This window comes from Rhipicephalus microplus, chromosome 3, assembly GCF_043290135.1.
Source record: "Rhipicephalus microplus isolate Deutch F79 chromosome 3, USDA_Rmic, whole genome shotgun sequence".
Classification (NCBI taxonomy): Eukaryota; Metazoa; Arthropoda; class Arachnida; order Ixodida; family Ixodidae; genus Rhipicephalus; species Rhipicephalus microplus.
The window spans coordinates 252,857,366-252,884,495 of NC_134702.1; the positions used below are offsets into that span (position 1 = coordinate 252,857,366).

The following is a 27,130-nucleotide window of genomic DNA, read 5'->3' on the forward strand; positions in this document are numbered from 1 at the left end:
AATGGCGTCGTCGTCTGGGACTCCATCAAGGTACACCACTGACGGTCCTCGACCCTACGAAAACCATCGGTCACCATCGCCACGACGACGCTCCCTGTCACCTATGCGTTGCCGACCTGCTACGGAAGAGGGAAACTGATCGCTGCAGCTCCGGAGGCAACAGCTGCATACAATTCGAACTGCTTAAGGCCTCCATCTTTCTCGCCGCAAAACGTTATTGACGTCAATGTTGAGGGGACCGCCGCACAAGCGCTTATCGACACAGGGGCCGCCGTTTCCATAATCTGTGAGACCTTATGCCGCAAGTTGAAAAAGGTGACGACGCCTCTTTCGGGCCTGATGCTCCGCACGGCCAACTCGCAGTGCATAGAACCTACAGCTGTGTGCACTGCACGTGTCATTATTCAAGGTGAACTTTATGCCATTGAATTTTTTGTGCTGGCATCCTGCTCCCACGAAGTCATTCTTGGATGGGACTTTCTTTCGCGTCATCGGGCCATCATAGATTGCTCACGTGCAGAAGTTGCCTTTACACCGCTGCCAACATCTTGTTTGGTGGATTCTCTTTCTGAAGCTTACAAACTTGTCGTTGTTGCAGACACGGAAATAGCACAGAGAACATCCGCCCTTGTAGCCCTGACCTGTACGGCCGCTCCTGTCGGAACTGTTTTGTTCACTCCGTCTGACGTATTTACCCGCCGCCGTAGCCTACACCTGCCCTTTGCCGTACTCACCGTGGAATCCGGTGCTACCGCCATGCTCGTCGCGAACTCGCTATCGTCGCCAGTTACCTTACTTCGCGGAGAATGTTTGGGTAACATACAAGACGTTGACCTCTTGCGCCCTCTAGAGTTCGCCGAACATGCACCTCACCTACAGCTCAATGCTATGACGCCACCTGTGGCCACACTGCCAGCGCCAGACTCATTCCAGCCCTCTGTTGCCGCTGAGCTATCGCCGACACAAAGAAGCGAACTCTTGTCCCTTCTTCCAGAGTTCCGTTCTGCCTTCGATTGCGCTCAACCATCTTTGGGTCACACAGCGAACATCACGCACCACATTGACACCGGTACTCATGCTCCCTTACGCCAACGACCATATCGAGTTTCAGCGGAAGAGCGCCGTATTACCAACGAACAAGTCGACGATATGCTCAAGCGTGGTGTCATCCAGCCATCGCAGAGCCCTTGGTCGTCCCCTGTTGTACTTGTGCGCAAAAAAGATGGGTCTATCCGATTCTGTGTCGACTACCGCCGGTACAATAAGATAACTCGGAAGGATGTGTACCCGTTGCCACGCATCGACGACGCTCTCGATTGCTTGCAAGGGGCAGAATATTACTCCTCTTTAGATTTACGCTCAGGATATTGGCAAGTTCCAATGGCTGATCCTGACCGATCGAAGACTGCATTTGTAACACCTGATGGGCTGTATGAGTTTACCGTCATTCCGTTTGGACTCTGCAACGCCCCAGCTACCTTCGAACGGATGATGGACACCATCATTCGCGGCTACAAGTGGAACATGTGCCTTTGCTACCTAGACGATATCGTCGTTTTTTCTCGCGACTTTTCCACTCACCTTGTTCGTCTTCGTGCTATTTTCACGTGTCTCACCTCTGCTGGCCTTCAACTTAACATCAAAAAGTGCCAATTTGCCACACGTCGGCTCACTATACTGGGTCACGTCGTCTACAAAGAGGGTGTTTTCCCGGATCCGGCGAAACTCCGCGCCGTGGCCGACTATCCGAAGCCCAATTCCATCAAGACGCTTCGAAGTTTTATCGGCCTGTGCTCATACTTTCGTCGATTTGTGCGCAACTTCTCTTCCATCATCGCGCCTCTTACCAACCTGTTGACAACTTCTAAAGGCATTTCTGCTTGGTCAAAAGAGTGCGACGAATCCTTCACCGCGCTTCGTCGGTTATTATTATCACCTCCAATACTACGTCATTTTGACCCTGATGCGCCTACGGAGGTTCACACCGACGCCAGTGGTGTCGGTCTTGGTGCTGTATTGGCTCAACGAAAACCAGGGTACCAAGAATACGTGGTCGCTTACGTGAGTCGAACCCTCAAGAAAGCCGAGTGTAATTATTCCGTCACGGAGAAAGAGTGCCTCGCAATTGTCTGGGCTTTGACGAAGTTCCGCCCATACCTTTATGGCCACCCTTTCGAAGTCGTCACGGACCACCACGCTCTATGCTGGCTATCATCGCTCAAAGACCCGTCGGGGCGCCTTGGTCGTTGGGCGCTTCGCCTACAGGAATACGACATTCGTGATGTATACCGATCCGGCCGCAAGCACTCCGACGCTGATGCGCTATCCCGCTCGCTGCTACCGGCTGACCCAGCCTCCTCGTCACCTTCTTCAGCTGTCATAACACCAATCGACTTCACAGACATGGCATCGGAACAACGCAAAGATGTGTGGATTTCCCAACTCCTCGCCTTTCTGACTGATCCGTTAGCTAATTTAGTTTCAAGAACTATCCGCCGTTAAGCCACACATTTCGCTATTCGAGACGACCTACTCTATCGGCGGAATTACACGTCTGAAGGTCAGAAGTGGCTGTTAGTGATACCCAACCACATGCGCTCGGAAATCTGTACTGCTTTCCACAACGACCCGCAAAGCGCTCACGCTGGCGCTCTCAAAACATACAACCGTCTACGTCAGCGGTACTACTGGCGCGGCATGTACACATTTGTCCGCAAGTACGTACGTGCTTGTACTGCATGCCAGCAACGTAAAGTCCCACCTCAACGCCCTGCCGGTACACTTCAGCCTCTGCCTTGTCCTGCGCGTCCGTTTGACCGCGTCGGTATCGACTTATACGGACCACTTCCCACGTCGTCTTCTGGAAATAGGTGGATAATTGTCGGCGTGGACCACCTCACGCGTTACGCGGAGACAGCAGCACTACCCGCAGCAACCGCGAGGGAAGTTGCGTTTTTCATCTTGCGCAACTTTGTTCTTCGCCATGGTGCTCCCCGCGAACTTTTGAGCGACCGGGGGCGTGTTTTCTTGTCTGACGCCATTCAAGCGTTGCTCGCTCAGTGCAACATGGTTCATCGCCTGACGAGAGCATATCACCCGCAGACGAATGGCCTCACAAAACGATTTAATCGCACTCTCGGTGATATGTTGACGATGTACACAGCTTCAGACCAGACTAATTGGGACACTGTCCTTTCATTCGTCACGTATGCGTACAACACCGCTACGCACGCGACAACAGGGTTCTCCCCTTTCTTTCTGTTGTACGGACGCGAACCATCGTGCACGCTGGACACTATCCTCCCATACACGCCCGACTCCTCTGAGTACACTGCAATTTCTGATGTTGCCAGGTACGCAGAAGATTGCAGACGATTGGCCCGTTCTCTGACAACCGAGGACCAAGGCCACCAGAAGCTACGGCTTGACACCGACCGACATCACTCTAGTTTCACGACTGGTGCTCTCGTTTGGCTCTGGGTTCCACCGAGCACTCCTGGCCTTTCGTCGAAATTACTGGCACGATACCACGGGCCCTACCGCATTCTCGCCCGTACGTCACCCGTCAATTATGAGATTGAGCCATTGACACAGTCTCATGACTTACGCCGTCGTGGCTGAGAAATTGTGCATGTGAGTCGCCTGAAGCCGTATTACGACCCCGCTATAGTGACTACGCCTTAAGTCGCCAGGTTGGCTACGCTATTCACCGGGGCCAATGTAGGGAACTATGCGAACGACGACGAAGCAGCATGAAACGGCAAGCCACAGCGTTGGTGCACGCGCGACCCGAGCTTGCGTTTGTTTTGTATTTTCGGCCTGTTGGCGTTCCTCGCTCTTCTGGCGTTCCTCGGCCTTCCAGTAGGTCTGTTCGTAAATAAACTGCGTGACAATATATATATATATATATATATATATATATATATATATATATATATATATATATATATATATATATATATTTCGCCGTTTCGGCCTAGCGTGTGGCCTTCATCAAGATCCTGATGAAGGCCAGACTCTAGGCCGAAACGTTGAAATAAACCACATTGTGACCACTCACGGAGGATCTACTTGACTATATATATATATATATATATATATATATATATATATATATATATATATATATATATGTGCGGGACATGACGGCGACGGGGAAAATCAGTCGAGAGTGTCTATATAACTGGAGGAGGAGGAGGAAGGGAAGAATGAAAGGCAGGGAGGTCAACCAGACGCACGTCTGGTTTGCTACCCTACACTGGGGGAAGGGGTGAGGGGATTAAAGGAGAAGAGAGAGAGAAGTGAAGGGCAATGTATGTGCAGGAACCTTGTCCCCGTCAACCCCTCAGGAAGAAGTTGATACACCACTGCGCCAACACAAATAAATATAAGCACAAATATCCAAACACGAATCACCTATATTTACCCGTATTACAACGCCAGGATTTAACGTCCCAAAACCACCATATGATTATGAGAGACGGCGTAGTGGAGGACTCCGGAAATGTTGACCATCTGGTACTCTTATGCATGCACATAAATCTGAGCACACGGGCCTACAACATTTGCGCCTCCATCAAAAATGCAGCCGCCGCAGCCGGGATTCCATCCCGGTACCCACATTGTTATTGACGTCTGACGGACGATCATACCAAAAAAAACTGTAGGGATATTTATTAGAAGTGATTATAATGTATATGTGAAGAAAGAAAAATAGACGAAATGAGATCTTTTCGAGCTACCACAATGGCTATCCCCCCTCGACTTTATAGGGTACGTATGCGCAGTAAATGTGGAGAACCACTTCGTAGCACATCCAACGCGCTATTTGGTGGTCGCAAGTTTGGTGCCTGCTCAGGGCACGTTTTCATTTTGTCTACGTTTGTTTCTTCTTATTTATATTACACTTCTCATAACATTGCCGATGGTTTCCTAATCTTGATTATCTGTCCTGTTAGTCCTGTTCATAGAGCCTCAACCACACAGGTTCTAAAATCCCGCTTTCCTCTTTTCTAGCAAAAACGTTTACTCTCTCGCAGTTAGATCTCATTATTATCGACACCACAGCTTGTTGTAATGACGCAAGTATAGATTACGAGGTTGCTGCCGGTGATAAAGGTGTATTTCCTAAATTGATTATGGTCAGCTTTAAAAGTGGCTTTTGTACGCTGAAAAAGCTTTCTCGGAAATATCAAAATCGTCAGAATATTTACGAGTGAGTGTTTTTAAACTTTTTTTATTTATGCGAGAACACGGAGCCCTACATATATGACTTCCGTGTCTTTTCGAAGTTTTACTTCTCTTCAGGATGGATAAGCTCTCTATGCACTGTACAACTCTGTTTTGCTGCATTCGCTCTATGATTAAAATAGCTAACAACTTTTAAACTTTTTCACTTTAGTGTGCATAAAAATAATTGAGTTTCACCTCAAGGGCAAAGTATAAGAAGTGCTATGGCAACAAATTGCATTATCCTGCGAAGCGAGAATACTAGCTCACTTTTGTATCTACTCTCAGGTATCCACTGTGTCTACAAAAAGACGGTGTAAGTGTGTACTTCCAATACATTGAGATAAATGTAGAAATCACAGTACATAGAACGGTTCACCAGGAGCAGGCGGTCCAGAACGGGGGCTTTTGCACACGCGGCGAAGCAATGACGTGCGCCCTCCGAGCGATGACGAGATGATTCGTTTTATAATGACTTCAGCCACAAGCATCGCCCCAACTCCCACGATTTTACCCAGTGCTGGAACACGTGATTTTTGAAGAAAACAGCTGATTGTGTTGGAAATGTGTTATTTGAAATAGAATACGAAAAAAAGGCGATGAACGAAACGGGTTGTTTCTGTATGTTCTTTTCTTTTTGTATGTCGTTTTCTTTGTATTTAGAAATTGATTCGTGGAAATTGCTATCAATGTAGAGTTCCTAGTGACCATGAAGGCGACAGCGGTGACATTCGCGAAGAGAGTGCACGTTTAATTGTAATCGAAATGAAATAACCAAAAAAGAAGAATTTAGCAAACAGCAGAATAAAAATTTAGTGCGTTGCCATTTCTCGTGAACACTTTATGATACCCCTTTGCAAATACTGGTGTTTTTTTGTGCCATTGCAGGCCCTGGATTAGTCTTCATTGTATACCCCGAAGCCATTGCTACCATGAAAGGATCAGTGTTCTGGTCTATTCTCTTCTTTCTGATGCTAATCACTCTCGGCCTGGATAGTACGGTATGTTCCATTTATGACTAAAGCATGAAAATTATTTTAATCGTGTGGTTGTGGTGAGCATCAGCCCTGGCAAAAAGGTAAATGCACTTATGACATTCAGTCAGATATCACTAGCGGAGCTGCATGTAGTTCGAACACCTAGCAAGTTATACCGTTCTCAAACCCAGTGATGCATGCATGCTTGACCTGTAATTGCACACAAATTTTAGGATAATAGAGCCTTGTTAAGTATTTCTTGGAGCAGAGACGAAAGTGCACTCTATCACAATATCAACATGTGAAACAGCAGAGTGGAGCAGTTAATCATATATCCCGCGGAAGATTTTATTGAATATATTTTCAACATCATTAGGCAAAGCTACAGGGCACCCGCCGCAAAGCAGGTCTGAACGCGACATCGTTTTATTCGAAGATGAAAAAATTGCAGATAGATTAAAGAAAGCAGCATACAGCTGCACCGATGAGAACAGTTGCGTACTGTTTTTTCAGTTTTACTTTTTTTAGCTACACTCTAAGTGTTGTAAACTGTCATAGGTCCACACGGGAAAGCAGGTGCACGCGGCCACTAAAAGAAAGCTCTCTTAAAAATGCCAAAGGGGTCCACAAACCAGAAACTAAGGCTTAATAAAAGACCCTATGTTGCTTCATGTCTACAAGTAGATAATTGAACTGACTTTGTGATTAGTAGCACTCGCCATTATTATGTTATATATGTGTATCTTAAAGTACAATAACCACAACTGTAAAACCTGCCTCTGTGTGGCGGGTTAATGTGTGGAGGCTTGCAATCGAAGTGCAGTACTGAAAAAAAAAAACTGTATGTGGTGTCTACAATATGACATCTGCTGAGTTGATTGCAGAAGCTTATAATGAGACGTGTATCCGCAGTTTGGTGGCCTGGAGGCTATGCTGACGGGCTTGTGCGACGAGTACCCTCTGGTCCTGCGCCGGCATCGTGAGATATTCGTTGGTTGCGTCATGCTCTTCATCTACGCGTGCGCCCTGCCGACAACCACCTACGTGAGTACTTGTCTGCTTTTAGCTTTCTCATAATGATGAACATCTATGAAGCTGTTGCGAATTCTTTTACGCATTTCTGCACATAAGAAGTTTAAAGTCACGTGCACAGGCGTATGTATCTAAGAACGCAGACTGACATACTGAAGAATCAGTTTAATATGCGTAGTCTCTTCACTGACTGGGGTGCTTGCGCTTCACGATAGTGGATGATCTTACTCAACCGGTGGTATTCTGTCTCTAACCTCCAAAGAAAGGCCTGTGAAATGTTGGCGTATCACGGAGTGAGTACATTTTATGTTTATGTATTTAGTTGTAATAATTTCTTTTCTTCATTTCAGGTACTCTCGAATCCTACTTAGGCCTATTACAGGAGTTGAAAATAAATACATAACACGTATTCTGGGAACAAAACATAAGTATCTAAAATTACCGAACAACTAAATATGACCAAAGAAAGTCGTCTGCAATAAAGTGCGAAGACATAGCACGCCTCGAGTTCGGTGCTGCATGCTTCAAGCAAGGGTTTAGGCAAAATGTTTTTCTGGGTGGAGGACTGCAACACCTTGGTATGAAGTGGGGAACGTGCAGGCAGATGTGAACGAGTTTCAATTTGTGCTCTGTATGCCACATCAAGAAAAAAAATTCAGGGGAAAGAGCACGGGCCCGGTGTGCTTCCACCTGGTTGCGCCAATTGAAATAAACTGCTCTACGGGCCACAGGAGGCCGCGCACTGCGACGTGTGACTCGAACTTGGAGATGTGCGTTGCCCCGCTGCCGCCTGTTCTTGATTGAATATTTTCGAGAGGCACCACGCCGCCGCCGCGAAACAACTGCGTTGCGCCGCCGTTTCTTTTGTTTTATCCTACCAGAGAAATGTGCACAAAATACACCACATCACCTTATTTTCTGCAGCTTTGTGATTCATCAAAGCGGAGTTTGTGGTGTCTTGACTGCTCCTTTGTGTCCGTGTTTGCATGCATTGGCCATATAAGGGCCCTAGAACAGCTTCCCAAGGTATATAATCAGGCATGTTATTTTCTTTCGGCATTTCTCGTTCTTTGCTGCCCTTTGTGACACCATAATGGTGATTCAAGTGACATGATTAGGGCACATACTTTTTAATGTCCCATGTACATGAAATATTGTTGTAACTTACTTTCTACCTTTCTTTGGCATGTGTTCGACCCGCTCCGTTCTTCGTCAGACGTCGCGTGATTATCACGCGTGACTTACTTTTGATTTCGCTGAATTTATTCTGTTTTCCATTGCGCAAGTAGCAATAAGAGTGCAATCCACAAGCTCAAAATCTTGATAGGATAAACATTTAGGGCTCATTTTGCACACGTGCTTTATGCAGACATCATTGTTAAGAGCCTGTAAGAACTGTAGTGAAGAGGTGCGATGCAGTGTAAAGAAGAACTAAACCAAAGCAAAAGGCTCATACATGTTTCATTCTCGCAATGAACAAACCTCTACAGCGCAGACCACGCAGATCTCTATAAAAAAACTGGACCGCCTCGACAGTTTTCGGAGCGAGGTTTCTCTTACTCTAACTTCGTCCTGCGTCAGGCGTAACCAGCAGTATAGCCGAAACATTACAATAGACGGCGCTGTCTTATCACAATTTTATTCATTTTTAATGACGTTGATCTGATGAAATTGTATGCAATAAGGCGAACGGGAGTATGGACGGACGCAAGGGCGCGCGGCCGGATGGTAGAGTGCACGCACGGATGAACGGAAAAAAGGACAGACGAGTGGACGCATGGGCGAGCGGAAGGACGAACGCCTTAACGGATGGATGGATGGAAGCATCGACGCATGGATGGACGTATGAACGGAGGAATGAAGGGGGAAGGAATGCAGGACGAACGGATGGACGGAAGCACTGACGGACCAACCGACGGAACCAATGACGGAGAGATGGGCGTGCGTAAGGACGAACGAAAGCATGGACGGACGCATGGACGTATGGTAGCACGCACGAACGGACGCATGGGCGGACGGACGACTGCAAGGATGGTCGCTGGGAAGTATGGTAGAATGGGTGGACGCGCGGACGGACAGATAGACGGACGGACGGATGGTCGCACGGACTGACGCACCGACGGACGAACGAACCCATGGGTCCACGCACAGATGGACGTACGCTTCTCCCCTGTTATCATCATTCACTGCGATGATAGGCTGTGATGTCTGGTATATTTTTTGTTGTGAGAAAGATTATAGGGACATTTTCTACATGGTTTCATTGGAGTGGTTCTAAGAGAGAAAGGAAGAGAAAAGTGAGCCCCCTAACTGTCTGCATCACGGTGCGACACCTCAACAGTAGCTCACAAGGGAAGGGGTGGAGAGGGAATAAAAGAGTAGGATTAAAGGTATAGAGAGAGAAAAAGATGGGCTAAGCCAGCGAGTGAGGACATGTCGAGGAGATAGGAGAGATAAAAAAGATGAAAACACAATCACAGGAGTCCGAGGACGGGGCACCACTTGCGAGAGCTCTTGTCGGCGTCAGGAGATGGCGTAGGACAAGTCCAATAGGTCTGAGCTATGTTTTCGTCGGAGGTGGGTGTCAGGAAATGACGTAGGGCCAGCCCAGTCGGCCAGAGCTACGCTGACGTCGGAGATTCCGAGGGCACAACCGGTCAGCAGAGAATCCAGTGAGCGAGTCATGATTTCATTGTTCCTGGCATGTTCCGTATGAACTATGAAGTTCAAATTATTTACTTTTGTAGGCACACTGTATGCTGCTCCCATGAATAAAATCCTTCCAGCGCTACCGAGCAACAATGGTGAAGCATAGATGAAACAAGCTGCCTATCTTCATCGAACGAAGGGTGCATGCGATAACATCACTCCGCGTGCGATGCCTACCATCGACTACTCCTCAACCAGAAAAAATATATGTCTATCTTTTGATGAACGAAGGAGCGTCATGAGGTACTCAGGTAAGAGGCTGCGAGGCTCGATCCGTAACTGTGAACATCGGTTATAAGGGCGTGGTATTTGTTGCCAGCTATTTCAGCAAGCATCAGCGAACGCCTCGTTTACCCTTGTATACGCTATGATATTGGGACGGGTGTGTAAAAACCTCTCCAGTGGAGCCGCTATAACAACACCTAAAGACTGAAGACGACGACGTTGGTATTGTGTGGCTCAGTTTGGGGTGCCCCGTTCACTGCCATTCTGTGCACCCTGTACACTGTGATCCCGGTCTCGTACCGACTCACGACTCTTAAACAAATACCGCCCGTAACGCTCGCACTGCACAAACCCTGGTTTTTATTTTAAGTAGCGGCTGTGTTTTCATACGCTCTAGCGTTTTACTGTTTCGCGAAATCAGTATAAAAACAGTTAGCTGCATCCTGAGTTCATTATGAAGCTGCTTGCCCATTTTGCACATTGTAAAATGTGAAGTCCTCGATGTGCTTTCTGACCTTAAAACGGTTGAAGTCACCTCAAGCATATAGAGTTCTGTAAACAGTTCTGAACATTGTAAAGTTCTTGAGACTGCCATACTGGACAGTTTAGACCAATCGTTTAGGGATTTGAATGTTGTGGCGAATTTCGCACTGTGGAAGCGCTTCTTACTAGGTTTTGTGAAAATGCCATTTATAAAACTGTGTGTCACAATAATATATTAAATGAAACGCAAGAAACTCATGCTATCATAAAGATAAATTTCATCTCACTCGTCGCATAAAGCGCTCATGTAAGAATCGTCATTCGAAATGCAATGTTACTGTTTCTTCATTGAATGCAATGAAAATTAAAAAAAAAGCTAAATTGATCACGCTAAGAACAACTACCTCTGCAATACTTTCGCTACGCTAATGAAAAAAAAATCCATGCAGGTTCTACAGTTCCATTAGTCTTGCATCATCTATACTCTGATCGTTTGTTCCAATAGAAACCCGTTCCAATAGAAAGAATCCACAGGATAGGAAAACAAAACGCTCAAAAACCTAGACCAGTGATGCTGAAACTCCTCGACTTCCGAGACAAAGTAACCATTCTTAGAAACTGCACGAAACTAAAGACCACCACTTTCTCTGTTGGAGAGGACTTCTCAAATAGAGTAAGATACATCAGAAAAAAGCTTTGGCAAATTGCAAAAACCAAAAAAGAAGCTGGAGATAAAGTATTTCTGGTCTATGACAAGTTAAAAGTGAACGAAGATCTGTACCGATGGGATGACGATACAAATGATATTGTGCTCGTAAGCGCTGGCCGTCACACCATTAACCATGAAAAAAACGACGAAGCGGAAGCATCAGGCGAGCCACAACGCCGCAGCCAACGAATGAAATAACATTTCTTACCATAAACACCCGCAGCATGCTTCAAAAATTAGTACCACTTGAATCCTTGATTGATTGATTTGTGGGGTTTAACGTCCCAAAACCACCATATGATTATGAGAGACGCCGTAGTGGAGGGCTCCGGAAATTTTGACCACCTGGGGTTCTTTAACGTGCACCCAAATCTCAGCGCACGGGCCTCGACATTTCCGCCTCCATCGGAAATGCAGCCGCCGCAGCCGGGATTTGAACCCGCGACCTGCGGGTCAGCAGCCGAGTACCTTAGCCACTAGACCACCGCGGCGGGGCCCACTTGAATCCTTACTTCTTGGAATTGAACCTGACTTCGTGGCTTCGACAGAAACGTGGCTGACAAATGAGATAAAGGATTTTGAGTAACACCCCCCAACTACGTCATGATTCGTAAAGATAGGAAGACACGCGGGGGAGGTGTGGCCATCCTACTTAAAAAAGAGCTTTCCTTTGAAATACTTCCTGAGGTTATCGGAGTCGAGGCAATATTTTGCAAGCTTCTCTTCACTTCTCGCCCAGTATTTGTTCGCTGCGTTTATCGCAGCCCATCTACAGACAAGGATAGCTTGCAGGCATTGCACACGTATATGCATCGGTATGTTCTCGCAGCAAGGCTAATTTTGCTCAGCGACTTTAACTTACCCGATATAAACTGACAAACAATGCAACACAACAGCGCATGCACGGATGCGCTCATTGGCATCATGTTGACATTTAATCTGTCCCAAATCGTAAAACAGCCTACCCGTATCTAAAGGTGCTGTTCTAATATACTCGACTTGGTGTTCTTAAGCGATCATTTTCCTGCAGATAATGCACAGGTTGAAATTCTTGAGGGCATATCAGACCACGAAGTTATTCAGGCCTCCGTTTCTATAGTTGACATCCCTATACCGTCCAACCCCTTTTCTGCCTATCTTGACTTTAACCATGCCGATGACACCAGTATACTTGATCATCTTTTCCATGAACTTGCTTCATTTGAACTACTTGCGAATGATTCAAACACAAATGTGGAAATACTATGGGCAAGCTTCAAATCAGTCGTAACACATTGCGTTCTTAACTATGTGCCATCTAAAACAAAGAAAACACGAAAACATAATCCCTGGATAACGCGTGAATTTATTCATTGCAAGCGTAAAGTAAAGCGCCTCAGAAAAACTTTGAAGGCAAAACCTACTCCTCAAATTCAGAACAAGTTGAGTCACGCTATTACTAAGATGAAATCACAAATAAAAATGTCCAAATAAAAATAAAAACTATTTCACAAGTACGCTACCCAACTTTTTGAAAACGTCTCCCCAGAATTTTTGGAACTACCTTAATCCCAAAAACCGTATTAGGCCCGCGGATCCGGAAGAAATCAAAGATAAAGCAAACTCGCTAAATAACTATTTCCAATCTGTTTTCACGATTGATGATGGAAATTTGTCTGATGTTGACATTTGCAACACCCGACATATTGAACCACTTGTGACAGAGTCCGGAGTGCCTAATTTCTTGTTAAAGTTAGATACCAAGGAGGGTGCCGGCCTCGATAACTTGCCAAATGAATTTCTTAGGCGATACGCTGAATGGGTAGCCAAATACTTGTGTGTACTTTTCAATAAGTCCCTATCAACTTGTTCCCTCCCCCAAGAATGAAAAATCGCAAAAGTAGCTGCTGTTCATAAATCTGGTAGCGAAGCTGACCCTTTGAATTTCAGACCCATTTCACTAACCAGCACAACTTGCAAACTACTGGAACACATTATTCTTAAACATCTAACGTCGTACCTTGACGAGAATCACATCTTATCGCCACTACAACACGGTTTTCGCAAAGGACTATCTACAGTCACCCAACTGGTTGAACTAATTCACGACATCTCCCTCAATGTAGACTGTACAAAACAAAATGATTTAATTCTATTAGATTTCTCAAAGGCGTTTTTTCGGGTGCCACACAAAAAACTTATGAAAAAATGAGAAGCAACGATAGGCGCAGGCCCACTTACTGACTGGATCGACAATTATCTGAGTAACCGAACACAGTATGTGCAAGTCAATTGCGAAAGTTCTACCAGAGCCAACGTTACGTCAGGTGTACCGCAGGGCAGTGTTTTGGCCCACATTTTATTTTTGATCTTCATTAATGATTTACCTGCTGGCATTGGTGTTAATGTGAGGCTTTTCGCCGATGATTGTATACTTTACCAGGAAATTAACGCCCCAGAAGGTCATGTAAAACTGAACAATGCCTTGCAGTTCATATCTAAGTGGTGTGCTCTTTGGCAAATGACCCTGAATGTTAAAAAATCTGCGCTCTTGAGGATAACGAGAAAAAAGCAAGTATCGGAATTTGTTTACGTTATTAATAACTCTCCACTTCCGGTAGTGACTGAACACAAATATCTAGGTTTAACTTTAACGCAAGATTTTAGATGGGATATTCACGTTAGTCATGTCACATCAGCTGCATTAAAACGGCTGTTTTTCCTTCGTAGAAGTCTCGCTTCTGCGCCACCTGAAACGAAACTTCTAGCCTACAAAGCGTTCGACAGACCTGTCTTAGAATATGCAAACGTCACGTGGTTTCCGTTTACAAACAATCTCATAAATGACCTAGAACGAATACAACGAAAAGCGATAAGATTTGTCTATAACAAGTACAGAATAACTGACTCACCCACAGAACTTTTAAAAAAAGCAGGTCTCTTAACAATAAAAAACCGCGCTAAACTTGCACGTCAGAAATTCCTATATCAGTTAGTTCACCAACAGCTAAACATAGACAGTTCAAAGTACATGTCATTTAAAGAAACAAAGCCAACACGACAAAAGCATTCTCAGACACTGAATGAATATCAGTGCCGGACGGACTGTCTGAATCTTTTTTTCCACTAGCAATTCGCGAGTGGAATAACTTGCCAATCAGTATAACAAACAGTCAATCACTGGAAACGTTTTCATCACTGCTCGAATGTTTTTTATTGTCATCAGAATTGACGAACTCTGTTTTTTTCTTGTCCACTGTTTGAAGTGCTCACTATTCTTTTTTTTCAGTACTAGTTGGAATCGATGTCCTATGCTACTGAATGTAATTTAGTGGTACTGATGTAGTCATAAAATGTATTTCTGTCGGCTTTGTCTCACTCGTTATTACAATAATTCAGTGAATACCCTCTGTATAAATCTTGCCCTTTCAATGTATGTGCCCTTCCTGCAATAATCCCTGTTGGGATTGGCAGTATATGTAAATAAATAAAAATAAATAATGATGGCCGACGCTCCTCAAATCCTGAAGCTGTAGCAGATGACTTTAATGATTACTTCAAATACGTTTTTTTCTACTGATAACGGCATCACTCCTCTATTTTCCGCACACCGCAAACTACCTGCTTTTTCACATCTTGAATGTAGCTCCTCTGGACCTTATACTAAATCCTGAGGCTTCAAAACAATATGGCTCAAACGATAGTTCATATATGTTTCTAAAATTGTCTTTCAAATGATGGACTAATTATTTTATTGAAATATATAAAATTATCAATATTCTCTGCAGCAGTTACCCAGCGGTAGAAAATAGTAAATTTGCCCGTGTCTAAGTGCGTAAACCAAATAAATGAATCAATTTACAGTTCAATATTTATATTTTATTCCAGCTCTGAATTTTCGGAGCTTATATTCAACAAAAAATGGTAGAATACCTAAATACATGCGATATGCTTTCAAGACTAGTGCACGGCTTCGTGGTGGCTATTCTACTGTTGCTACATAGTTGCTTCATCTTCAGTATTAGATTGCTTCCTCTTTTTACGACTGAAAAGAGGCATCGAGCATTCAAAGTTTTTTGACATAGTTTGGCATGCTAAACTTTTACTTTTATTTTACAATTTTTGTGTGAACAACGAACAAGCTGCTTGCTTGGAAAGCAGATTACTTGCTGTCGTACCCAATTTTTTTATGGTTACATCAATCACACCAGGAAGAGGCCAGAAGACTCTGTGCTTCGTCCGCTTTTGTTTAGTGTTTACAAAAATGACAGAGAAGAAATCATTGGTGATTCTAAAATAAACTTGGAATGCATGCACACGAGAGATTAAGGTGTAGAACCATATACGCCAGATCAGAATGCGCTAACTAGTGTTTTTTTTGTCATTATGTAGCGAGAGTGAAACATGGCAGAATTAAAAAAAATTATAGTCCTGACCTTTGCAAACAAAAAAAAGGCAGATCCCACGAATTGTGGAAATTGATTACATGGCAAGCACGAATCAGGCCGGTTGATATGTTACATTAAAATCAGCAGGTTGATATATCACCTTAAAATTTACGAAGCACACGTAAATTGTGCCGTACGTACTTTTCATGCCATGATTATAATGTTTGAACGTGTCATTTACCTTCGTTGCCTATTCACGTGACGCAATGTCTGGAGCTAGCGAAACTGCCGTGAGCACGCTATGAGCGTAGAATGTAGACATGTTTTACATCCCACGCATGTCATGATTATCATATTTACATGTGTCACTTACCTTCGTCATCCATTCACGTAACGTGACACCGAAATTGGTATATGTGGAGCTAGCGAAACAGCTGCGAGTGCGCTAGGAGCGTAGCATATCGTCATGTTCTACATGACACGCATGTCAAGCATGTTATGTTCGAACGAGTTATTTACCTTCATCGTTGATGCACATCATGTACTAACAAATTTGGTATATGTGAAGCTAGCGACAGGGCCGCGAGTACATCATGAGTCTGGTATGTTGTCATGTTCTTACATGACACTGATGCCAGAATTATTATGTTTGCACCAGTCATATATATTTCTCATTCATTGAGGTCACGTAATATCTAATTTGGTATTTGTGAAAGCAAGCGAAGCAGCCCACAGCGCATAAAGAGCGATGCCTTCGTCATATATTCACGCACCGTAATACCTAATTCGGTATATGTGAAGCTATAGCGAAACGGCCGCTAGCGCACCATGAGCATGGCGTGATGTAAACGACACGTCATAACATAAGGGTCGTGACATGCATGTCATTATTTCCACGTTAGGGTCGATCACTTATTTTCGCTGTGAAGTCACGTCTCACCATACCACTTTTGCAAATAGTCCTGTGAACGGAACCACCTCAAAAGCAGCAAGACTATACAATGTAAATCATGACATTCAAAACATACATGTTATAGTTTTCATGATATGACTAGTAAATTATGCTCGTCATACCATCATGTTATGCCATACAAATTTTGGTATTGATACCATTATTCAGACGGCCAGGAGAACTAAAAGTTGTAGGTGGCAAGATAGATAGATAGATAGATAGATAGATAGATAGATAGATAGATAGATAGATAGATAGATAGATTGATTGATTGATTGATTGATTGATAGGTAGATAGATAGATTGATAGATAGATAGATAGATAGATAGATAGATAGGTAGATAATTAGAAGTATACAAAGTACATTTTTTTACTAAGAAATGCGTTGAATTCACAAATTGCGAAGCTTGCAATTATTGACAGACAGATTTAAGGAGAAAAGCTGGACAATTCTGAGGTAAAGTGTGTTTTCTTCTGGGGTTTTGCTACGTTTTAGTTAAGGTATGTTAGGTTTTCCTAGTTCGTTTACATGTTGTTCCTAAGCTAACTAGGTGATGGCAGATGGTTTCTAGGCTGCTTTTTCAGGGCACAGAGGTTTGAGTCACAGGCATGAGAGTGTTGTTCAAACTTCCAAGACCCTTGTATGCGGTGAAATCGAACGTTCTCACCTCGCATAATAGATTGTCCAGCAAGTGCTTTTTCTCGTTACCTACTGTTCTCTTGTATATATCGCATGACTACTGTGCAAAGTTGCTTTAGCGACGCTGCAAGGTGCTGTTAGGGCGTTTAGTCATGGGTTATTCCCGATTCTTTATGAAAGCTTTTCTCAGCGACGTGTTACCCATTCCTCGAAATCTTAACAGGTGTATTCAATCCACTTGTTACCTTGATCTTCGATGAACCAGCAGTGAGCAAGCACTGAAATATACACAGAGATTGCGGTCCTAATAGTAATACTTGGCTGATAGCGAAAAATTTGACATAAGCAGACTGTTCTGCATGCAATTGCATACTGCATTGTATGTGATCTATTTTAACAGTTCATGTCATCTGCCAGAGTTTTTTCATGTAGGCAAGCTGTTAAAAAGCGTTAATTATTAAGCAACTTGAGCTCGAGGAATGCTGCGTTTTCCCAAATATATCTTAGCATCGGCACCGCCCAACATTACAGGACTGCTTTACCGACAATATGCTTTTTAGCTCACGAACGTATGCTTTTGATTCCAAAACTTAAAATTGTTTCTAGCATGGTTGAGCACCTGCAATACCGAACAGCTCCATTTGCTTTGAATAACTACAACTTTGCCTTTATTATCACTCTTCTTAAAATGGTGGTACTGGGAAGTAATAGAAAGGTAAAGAAATACCGCACAATTTTAGTTGCCTTCAAAATTTAGTGTTGCCTAGTTAGAATCAAGAAAAAGCTTTACAATTTGACTTTTTTTTTCTTGAAGACAGAATACTTGTAGAATTTTGACAATGAATGATTTAGAAATTCATTGAAATCATCCATTTCCCCTAGCACTCTCGTGTGATGGAATCAACTATCATAATGAATTGTGGAATTCTAAATCTCAGGGTTGTATAGTGCTGTGTTCATGGATGTACAGAAGCGTACACGGTGGTCTGTTCTTTTGTCATAGTCATTTACGCTTCCTTCTTGCTTTGTTTAGCCTGCGTACTGAATTCGCTCGTTTGTTTTGGCGCAAGGAGATTCTTCTTCCTCGCTACCTCCTACAATAATGACGTCAGGCACAGCGTGCACTGAAATAAATTTTTGAATAACTAGCGTAACTTGTAAAATTTTCAGATGTGCAAAACTAGACAAGTTGCCAAATATTAGACATTTTGCCACTTAGGTAATCATTATTATGTGTCTTACAGGGTGGCAACTATATTGTAAGCTTGCTGGATAACTACGCCACAGCAACGGGCGTCCTGTTTATTGTTTTTGTGGAGTCCATGGTGGTGTGCTGGTTTTACGGTGAGTTTATTTTGCTTGATTGCCATAGCTTCGATTGCAGCTACGCTTATTTGCATCAAAAGATGACACGCTGCTGTGCTGATTTGTGATTTGTGGTTTTTCAGTCGCACGTATGACGCAATAACATACAGATGATACGTATCAGTGCATTATTTCCTGCTCTGTACGTAAGCCACAGTCACGTGCCGTTAAAGTTAGAATTTTACGTGCGGAAGAAATTCACAGGCGGAGAACGAAGACAAAGAATAAAAACAAAAAAAAACTGAGGACAAGTTTGCAACGGATTTTTGTTGAAACAATATATACATTTGAAATCTGTCATGCATGAATACACCGAAATAAATAACCGCAAAAAGGAAGCTTCCAAGATTTATTATCAGAACAAAATATTTCTTGTTTGATTTAACATCACAAAACCGCCATATGATTAGAAGAGACACCGTAATGAAAGACTCCGGAAATTTCTACCACGTGGGGTTCTTTAACGTGCTTCTAAGTCTAAGCACATGGGCCTCAAGCACTTTGTCTCCAGCGAAAATGCCGCCGCCACGGCCGAGATTCAGTGTCACCTAAAGGGTTGCCACTAACTTTCACGTTAATGTCGCAAAATGACAATAAAAATGTACCAAAAGTCACCTGTTTCCTTCTAAATTCACCAAAAAGGTCGTCACTTCATATACGCGCGGCATGCCAAGTAAGAAAGTTTGCAAGGTTACTACAGCCCCGTAGAATACAGTATAATCCGTAATCTCTAATTGTTGTTGCGTTTTTCAATGCCAGTCACACCAACCAATTCAATGCTGCCGTGCTGGTTTGCCGACTAGATTCAAGATGGGCGCAGTGTTACCACTAGTCATGATTCAAATGCTCATCATTTTCTCATAGTAGTCCACTTGTTTTAAAGAAAGAAGTGCTGCAAATTTTCACTCAAAAGCGTGACAGCTTGACTCATGTTCGAAAGTGGCACGGTAACAGGACTCTTGCGTTAGCATCCCTTCCTTTTCTATAGCTGAGATAGAATTAATGTTCCTATAAGCTATTGGCGCGGGCTATCATTGATAGTTGTTTGAGCCTTCCCTGTCGTTTCCTTAGATTTTTTCTTGGTTTTGTCATTATGTCTTACCCATCTTAGCATTGCTCATCATTCGTCACACGATTTTTTTGTCTACCGTATATAATTTCGCCCTCGGCAAACTAAACATAGTTGCAAGTTAGCGCTCATTTTCCTGTTCTTCTGTCGTTGTTCTGAGCTCGTGCTATAAAAATCGTCATGTAATGACCATTTTCCAGAGTCAATACGAACTTCGCCTTTCCTATGATACCTCGGACATTCGTCTTCCTGCTTCCCTTTTCATATGTACCCAGGTCCGTGACACTGTGAAGAGCTTCATGGGAGCTGCTATTCTTGCGCACCACCATCTCCACTTTATTCAGCTCCAACCAACTCGCTGGACCTCATTAGGCAAGAGATCGCGTTCGCGTCGGTTTGTTGCAGTCCTCGTCAGGTGCCAACGTACGCCCTCGAGGCGACGCTCTCAGCAGCTACCTCGATCCCGGCGCCCACACCAGGCGATTATGTACCTCTGGCTTTATTGTTACCACCGATATGTCTACAGCAGTATTACACTTTGCCGCGTCTTCCTCATCCAATATATTACTACTGCGGCTATGAGGAGCAGATCTCTTGGTTTTTACGAATGCGCCATTTGCACGAACAACCCGGCTACGGTACAGAGGAACGCGGATGCGACATTCCTCCTATGAACAACCAGTGGATGCCTTAACGGTTTTCTTATCACCTGTCGCCCTTTTTTCCTTGCAGTATCAATATGATCGTGAAAAACAGTGAGTATCACCACAGGTCACCTTCTCCACATCGCCGTTCCTTGCCGGTTCAGTTACCAGTCTCCAATTTTTCAAATGCATACTCGGAAAACTTCCCAATGCAGTTTTAGGCGGGGTAACTGCATACACCAGACAGCCACAATTTCTGGAGACCAACCTTAGAGCTTGTTAGTAGTGTTAGTACAATGCATATGCATCGAAGCTGTCGTGGTTACGGGCGTTGCCATTTCGATTTCTCGCGCTGATCTTGGTTCCCGTCTCCGCAAAGTGACCATGTCTTACATGGACCCATCTTTTCATGCCGCGACGAACGCCATTACTTGGCCACTCGCCCAGTGAACATTGATGTTTTCATTGACGGTATCCGTCATCATATTGTCAGCGCGATTTTTCGTGAGAGCCCTCACGACCTCATTTTCCGTTGAGAATTCCTGTCTTTTTCATCCGCTTCTACAACTTGTCATCAGCGCCTCATTTTTCTCGATGCCACTGAATTTTCTTTACCAGAACCGAAAGGGTGCTTTCGGCTCCTCACCAGCTCAGATGATGTTCTTTTTCGATCGAGAGCAGGAGTAACAAGCTTTAATTCCAACAGTATCGTGGATGGCGACGTGGTTGTACTACCTTACGGCCACACCATACATCGGGGCACTATTCATTTTAGGCTTTGTTCGTTTATCTGATAGGTCTGCTTTTGTTACTGCCTTACATCAGACCCCGAACCCAATATTGTCACCCCGTTGTTCAACAGTCAATTGAGCTATACACCCTCCTCCCGTCGTAGTTGTTGCCCTTCCGAGCCAATAATTCCTAGTGGATTCAAGCTCACTACCAATCAATTCTTCCTCAGCTTTGTCGGCGACGGTAAGCCCTAATCTGATTGCCGGCCATAGTAAAAGTCACTCAACCTACTAAACCAACATCTTTCGTTGTTCAAAGTTTATTCGGCGGATATTAGTGTGACCACTGCCGCTAGCCACCACATTCAGACTGACGGCTCCCAAATTATTCACCTGCGAACGTATCGCGTCCCTCTGGCAGTGCGCAAGATCGTCGAAAGCAACGTCTCAAACATGCTTCGGCCAAATATCATATGTTCTTCCTCGAAACCGTGGTCCTTCCCTTTCGTTTTAGTGCAAAAGAAAGCTAGAACATTATATTTTAGCGTCGACTACTTAGCGCTGAACAAAACAACGCGCAAACGTTTGAACCCTCCGGCACGGACCGGCGACGCACCGCGTTACATACGTTGCATGACGCCGAGTATTTTTATAGCCTTGATCTACAATTGTGCGGCTAGCAAATACCGATGCCTGAATCGAACAAAGAGAAAACGACTTTTTGCACCCAAGATGGGCTGTATGAATTATTAATAATGCGTTTCGGACTTCGAAACGCACCCGCTACCCTCAAAGCATAATCGACAGCAGTGTTGCAACAGCGGCATTGGAATGAATTCGGGATCAATTTACATTTTTAAGACTTCGAAATGGAAATAAGTGGCGGCAAAGTTTGAAGTAATGAACTGGGAATTCAATTGAGTGCATTTCTCAGATAATTGTGTTTCAATCTTCAAACATTAGTGATACAGACCCTCGAATTCAACAATGAAGCAGTAATGTAGACAGGCTTGGTTGATTACAAGTATGATACATTCATTGGCAACACATGTACACAATTCTGTCCTTATATATAGAATGTGTTGCTTCGAAGTTTTGGTTTATTCTTGACGTAACGACGGTTCTATGAAATTTTTTTTCCCTCTAAGTGTCGCCTCAGCTGCCTGCGGTCTCCCCATCCTTCACATTGTTTTTGCTTCTGACGCCGCCAATGACTCGCACACATATTCAAAAAAGTGCTTCTCTAAATTGTGCTGCTATTGACGCCGGTGGGATATTTGTGTTTACTGCAAGCTCTCGTATACCAGCTTGGGCAGTCTCGCCACATATTACCCCCCCCCCCCTTCTTTTTGCAATAATACCCCCCTGCCTACACAGACCTCTGCATAAAATTCTGTAGTAAAGATCTGTAGGTCTGCGCAACACACCTTTTTACACGATAATTGTGTGCTGTGTTATCTGCATTCTGTGCGATCAACGTTTGTACAAGATGAACCGTACAGAGAGCGACAGAATAAACTGCTGAAAGCATTTGTTCAGGTATCCAGCCCAAGCCGGTGATTCCACGTAACCTTGGCGGCAGCTCCCCGAATACCTACGCGACAATTCACCAAGTCAACAATTAAGCATTAACGCATTCAATCCTAAACAATATTAAAACATCTTTCGTTTGAACATAGGCTCTTAGAAAAAACAAGGGTCTGTGTATCGGCTTTTGGGCTGCTGAAATAACATAGCGGGACTTCAACAGAAGAGTAAACGCCATTGTTTATCGACAGCGGTTAATAAACTTCTGTAAGGAGAAGGCAAAAGAGGGTGTCAGCTATGGTAACAGCAAAGGTGCTGTGTGCACATATGAAAGCGCACACTTGCCGATAGGATACAGCCTGCTCATTCACTAACTAAATACTAGCCGTTTACTTGTCACAAAAAGCATTACCCTCCTAGTCAGTGGGTGTAGTAAAGTACTGATTATTGAAACATGCTAGTTTGCTAAGTAGTTCGTGAATAGTGCTGACTCGAATAAATAATAAAAACTTTATTTTTATTTAACGGGCGTCTATGTGAGCACGTACATTGCCACATCAAGATAACTAAATTACAGAAGTACATGTAGAATATTAAGCGAAACGCAGTTGTTCACATGGATTATTAGTGGTCACTATATAATTACTTTATGTAATTACCATGTCAATTAGGTACGCATCAAAGCAACATACATAGAGGCATGGTCAAATCACAGAAGAAGAGATACATGCAAACTTGCGCATAGAATATAAAGACATAGCCGGTATCGTATTCTGTAGCATCCTACACTCCTGTCGCAGCAACACGTTGACCCTTACTGCCACTCTAATATGGCACACATGGAAGGTGCTCCTGCTCTTCTGAACACCCGACTTCATCGACAACTTAACCAATCCAAAACTGCAGGTGGTGGTGTTTTACATCACTGCACTTATCAGACAGAGGAAAGAAAAGCGGTTCCAGATATACCACGTTATCTACAAAGTTGGGTTCTTGAAAAATTTCACGGTGAACCTACTGTCGGTCATCTCGACTATCACGAAATGTGCGGCATAATACCCAGTCGCTGCACCTGGCCTGGCTTCTCATTAGCAGTTGCCAATAATCTGGCCTCATGTGCTCAATGTCAACGACGTGTACAAACCACCACTGCTCATTTTACGTTCCGGTGACCTCTTCCATGTCCCGCTTTGCCATTCGAAGCCGTTGCTATAAACTTGTACTGCCCCTGACTTGGACGTCAAATGGGGATCTTTGGATTGCGAGAGCTGTTGGCCTTCTGACTCACTAGGCACAAACGGCCTAGCTGCAAGCTAGTGAAGCCACTGAAGTGTCCAATTTTTTTTTGCGCAACAATATCTTTACACCACGAAGCTCCACGTGTTCTGCTCAGTGACTGTGGCATGGTCTTCCTTTCCTCTATTGTTGCTGGGGTTCTGTATACCACTAGCACCATACAGAAGACAACTTCCACTAATGGCTCAATCGAATCCTTTGATCACACCCTGTTGGACATTATTGCTGTGTACATCGACCCCGACCACCCGTATTGGCACACCATTGAGCCTTTCGTGACATTTACCCAAAATACGGCGGCGCAACGGACCACCGGCTTTTTTCCCCTTTTTTGTAGTTCATGACCGCTCTCCGAGTGTCACTCTGCATGTCTCCTTCCTTTAGGCTCCAGCAACCTCAGCAGGCCCTTTATCTGGATAATTTAGTCTCGGCGAGATAAAAATTGCACAGTGCTGTGAGCAAGCGCAGTCAGTGAGGGCGCTCAGACTATGTGCGTTAAACATGTTAGAAAAGAAAACAGGCTTTGTGCATCGCAACGTTTACTATGAATAAAAAGCATGCGATGGGCTCTAGTGATGAGCATTTTACACATGACGGGAACTTTGTAATGCTACAGGTGAATGAATAAGGTATCACACTGTAAAATGCATGTGCTACTTGTTGGGGTCTACCGTTCACAACAACAATAAAAATATGAGAGACGGTATAGGTCTGTAGGTTAGGCCTCCGAAACCTTCGACCACCAGGGGCTCTTCAACGTGCACGTAAATCTAAGCAGACTGCCTCAACCTGCCGGTCAGCAGCCGAGTGCCTTTACCACTAGACCACCACGGCGGGTGACATGCTTTACTTAGAAACTATTTGGTTTTGCCATGCGAATCTTTCTTTCTTTATTTGTGCATTACGTTAACATGATACTTTGTACTTACCAGCCTTTAGGCGTTGCAAATTCAATGAATACTGCAGTTACCTATAATTGGTCTGTTTTTTTCAGGCACTAACCGCTTTTCTCAACATATCAAAGAAATGCTTGGTCATCTTCCGGGGCTGTACTGGCGTATGTGCTGGAGTTATATAAGTCCCTTATTTCTTTTCGTGAGTATATTGTTGTCACAGGATTTGACAGCCGGAGTTATTATTCTCCTTAATTTTGTGCAGATGATGTTCCTATTTGCTGTTCTGCGCTACAAAGCCCTGGAGTGGGAAGACTACAAATTTCCAGGCTGGTCAATTTCAGTTGGTTGGCTCTTGACAGCTTCTTCTATATGTTTCGTTCCCGGCTATATTGTGATCGCTTTCCTGAAAACCAGAGGCACCATAAAACAGGTAAGAGTTGTAAAATCGAGGACGCATTACGATTCACACGCTTGAGTCTCTGCAGTCGGTGGTGAATGTGACGCGCGCCGTTATCGGTGCAGGCTACTCAGTCTACTGAGATTATACATTGAATTTGCGCCAGTATGTCTCGGGCTTAGCGTTGCATTTTTCTCTTTGGTTATGTGGTTTTTTGGGCACCATTGCTGTTGACTTGTCAATAAGAATAAAATGTTTCATGAAGGGGATGGCAAGCCTGAACTGCGGGGTAAAAGTGATAAGTGGAGCTAGAGGTGTATGGTTTGTCTGCACTTGAATCGGTTTTACAAACTGTTCGTGTCTTTACAGGTCTGATGCTCTTTAAGCGTTGGATTTGGCTGTATTTGTTTGCCCTTGAACCACAGTAATGGTTTATCTTAGGTCTGAGCAAGATGACATTGTTATTTATGTATTGTATTGTAGTCTTTTTGCTCGCATTGATTAGTTCAAGCTCAGTCTCTGCCTCTTATTCATTGCATAAGGGAAGCCACTCTTTAACCACGCTACACACGAGTCATAGTCGTTGTTTTTGTCGTAACACCTCATTGACCACGGAGCTCCGCACTCCCCTACACGACAGTTGCAAGTAACTTCCACGCCGAAGAACCCTGCAGAATAGATAAATGGCCAAAGTACACTAGCAGCTACAATAATGAATGAGAAAAGCTGGGTTTCGATAATAATATACGACGTCACTATTCCAAGAGAATGATTGCAGATGTGTAACTCACTTTCGGTAAATGTATGCGCGCCATTTGAGTGCAAGGGTAGCTAGCACACACATACAAGAAAAGTTGAAATTATTGCGGCAGTTACGCGTTCGCACGCTTTTGTTCCCGCGTTATTTTTTTCGAGGTTACGAATTATAAATTTTCATTATCTTTTTTTGCGTGGAGGTTTTCAATATTCGTATTTTACATAGCTGTATAACTGCACTAACACATTAATTACTGTCCCGATCAGTTTTTAGTCATCCTAAGGCACCTACGCCTACAGAAAAACAATTTTGAAGGCATCGAGCAAATATCGCGATTCACTGATTTTCAACTAAATTAAACAGCCGGTACAATACAATTGCACTTGAATGAACGTCAGCTACATCAACTATTCAGTTGCACAAACTAATTTGAGTTTGCAAATAACGCATTTGAGTTTGCAAATTATTAGTGATCAAGAAAAACAGCAAGGAAAAAGTGTTTTTTGTAAGTAACTTGCAATTCATAAGGGCCGATGCTCTAAATATTTCTGAAATGTCTGCGCCAAGGGCACAACAATGGCTGAATGATTCTGCAAACGCAGCTGTAAATGACAATAAAGTTGAGCTTGTTTCATAAGTACGCTTAACACTGCAAATATTTTGTGCCTTTTGTGTGCATCACACTCTACACACAATATCTGAAAACTTGTTCTCACTGCATTGCATACGTAATACAAATACACACTTTGTTTTCATACTAATTTTGTGGCGTGAACTACACACACGGTGTTTCTGTATATCTTTAGTCGCAAATAACGGCTGCTCTCGTACAGAGTGAAAGTGCTTTGCTTCAATAAAGTCGAAATATTCACCTTTATAAAAGTGAACAAATATTCCACGGGATTGTGCGGCATAGTGCATTTATTAGATTAAATGAAGAGACTCGTATGTTATGCCATCAAACATAGTTTATTGTGGCAACTCCATAATGCTTTAGCTACACTATCGGTGCCTTACCATCGCTAAGTATTACTCAGCATTGAGTTGCTGCGACAGCAGAACAATAAATCTCGATGTTATACTGACAGCGATGCCCATTCTGGGAAACCGCTCCGGTGTCTTGC

General features: G+C 43.7%; 1 protein-coding gene across 1 annotated transcript in view; it reads left to right on the top strand.

Annotated features, from left to right (window-relative positions):
* The window catches only part of SerT (Serotonin transporter), a 387,450-nt gene that overhangs the window by 339,034 nt on the left and 21,286 nt on the right, over positions 1-27,130 (top strand). The window contains exons 8-12 of the mRNA XM_075890899.1: positions 6,118-6,230; positions 7,119-7,250; positions 18,569-18,668; positions 24,951-25,051; positions 25,115-25,282. Coding sequence (XP_075747014.1) covers positions 6,118-6,230; positions 7,119-7,250; positions 18,569-18,668; positions 24,951-25,051; positions 25,115-25,282 — 614 coding nt within the window. The remainder of the gene's footprint in view (positions 1-6,117; positions 6,231-7,118; positions 7,251-18,568; positions 18,669-24,950; positions 25,052-25,114; positions 25,283-27,130) is intronic.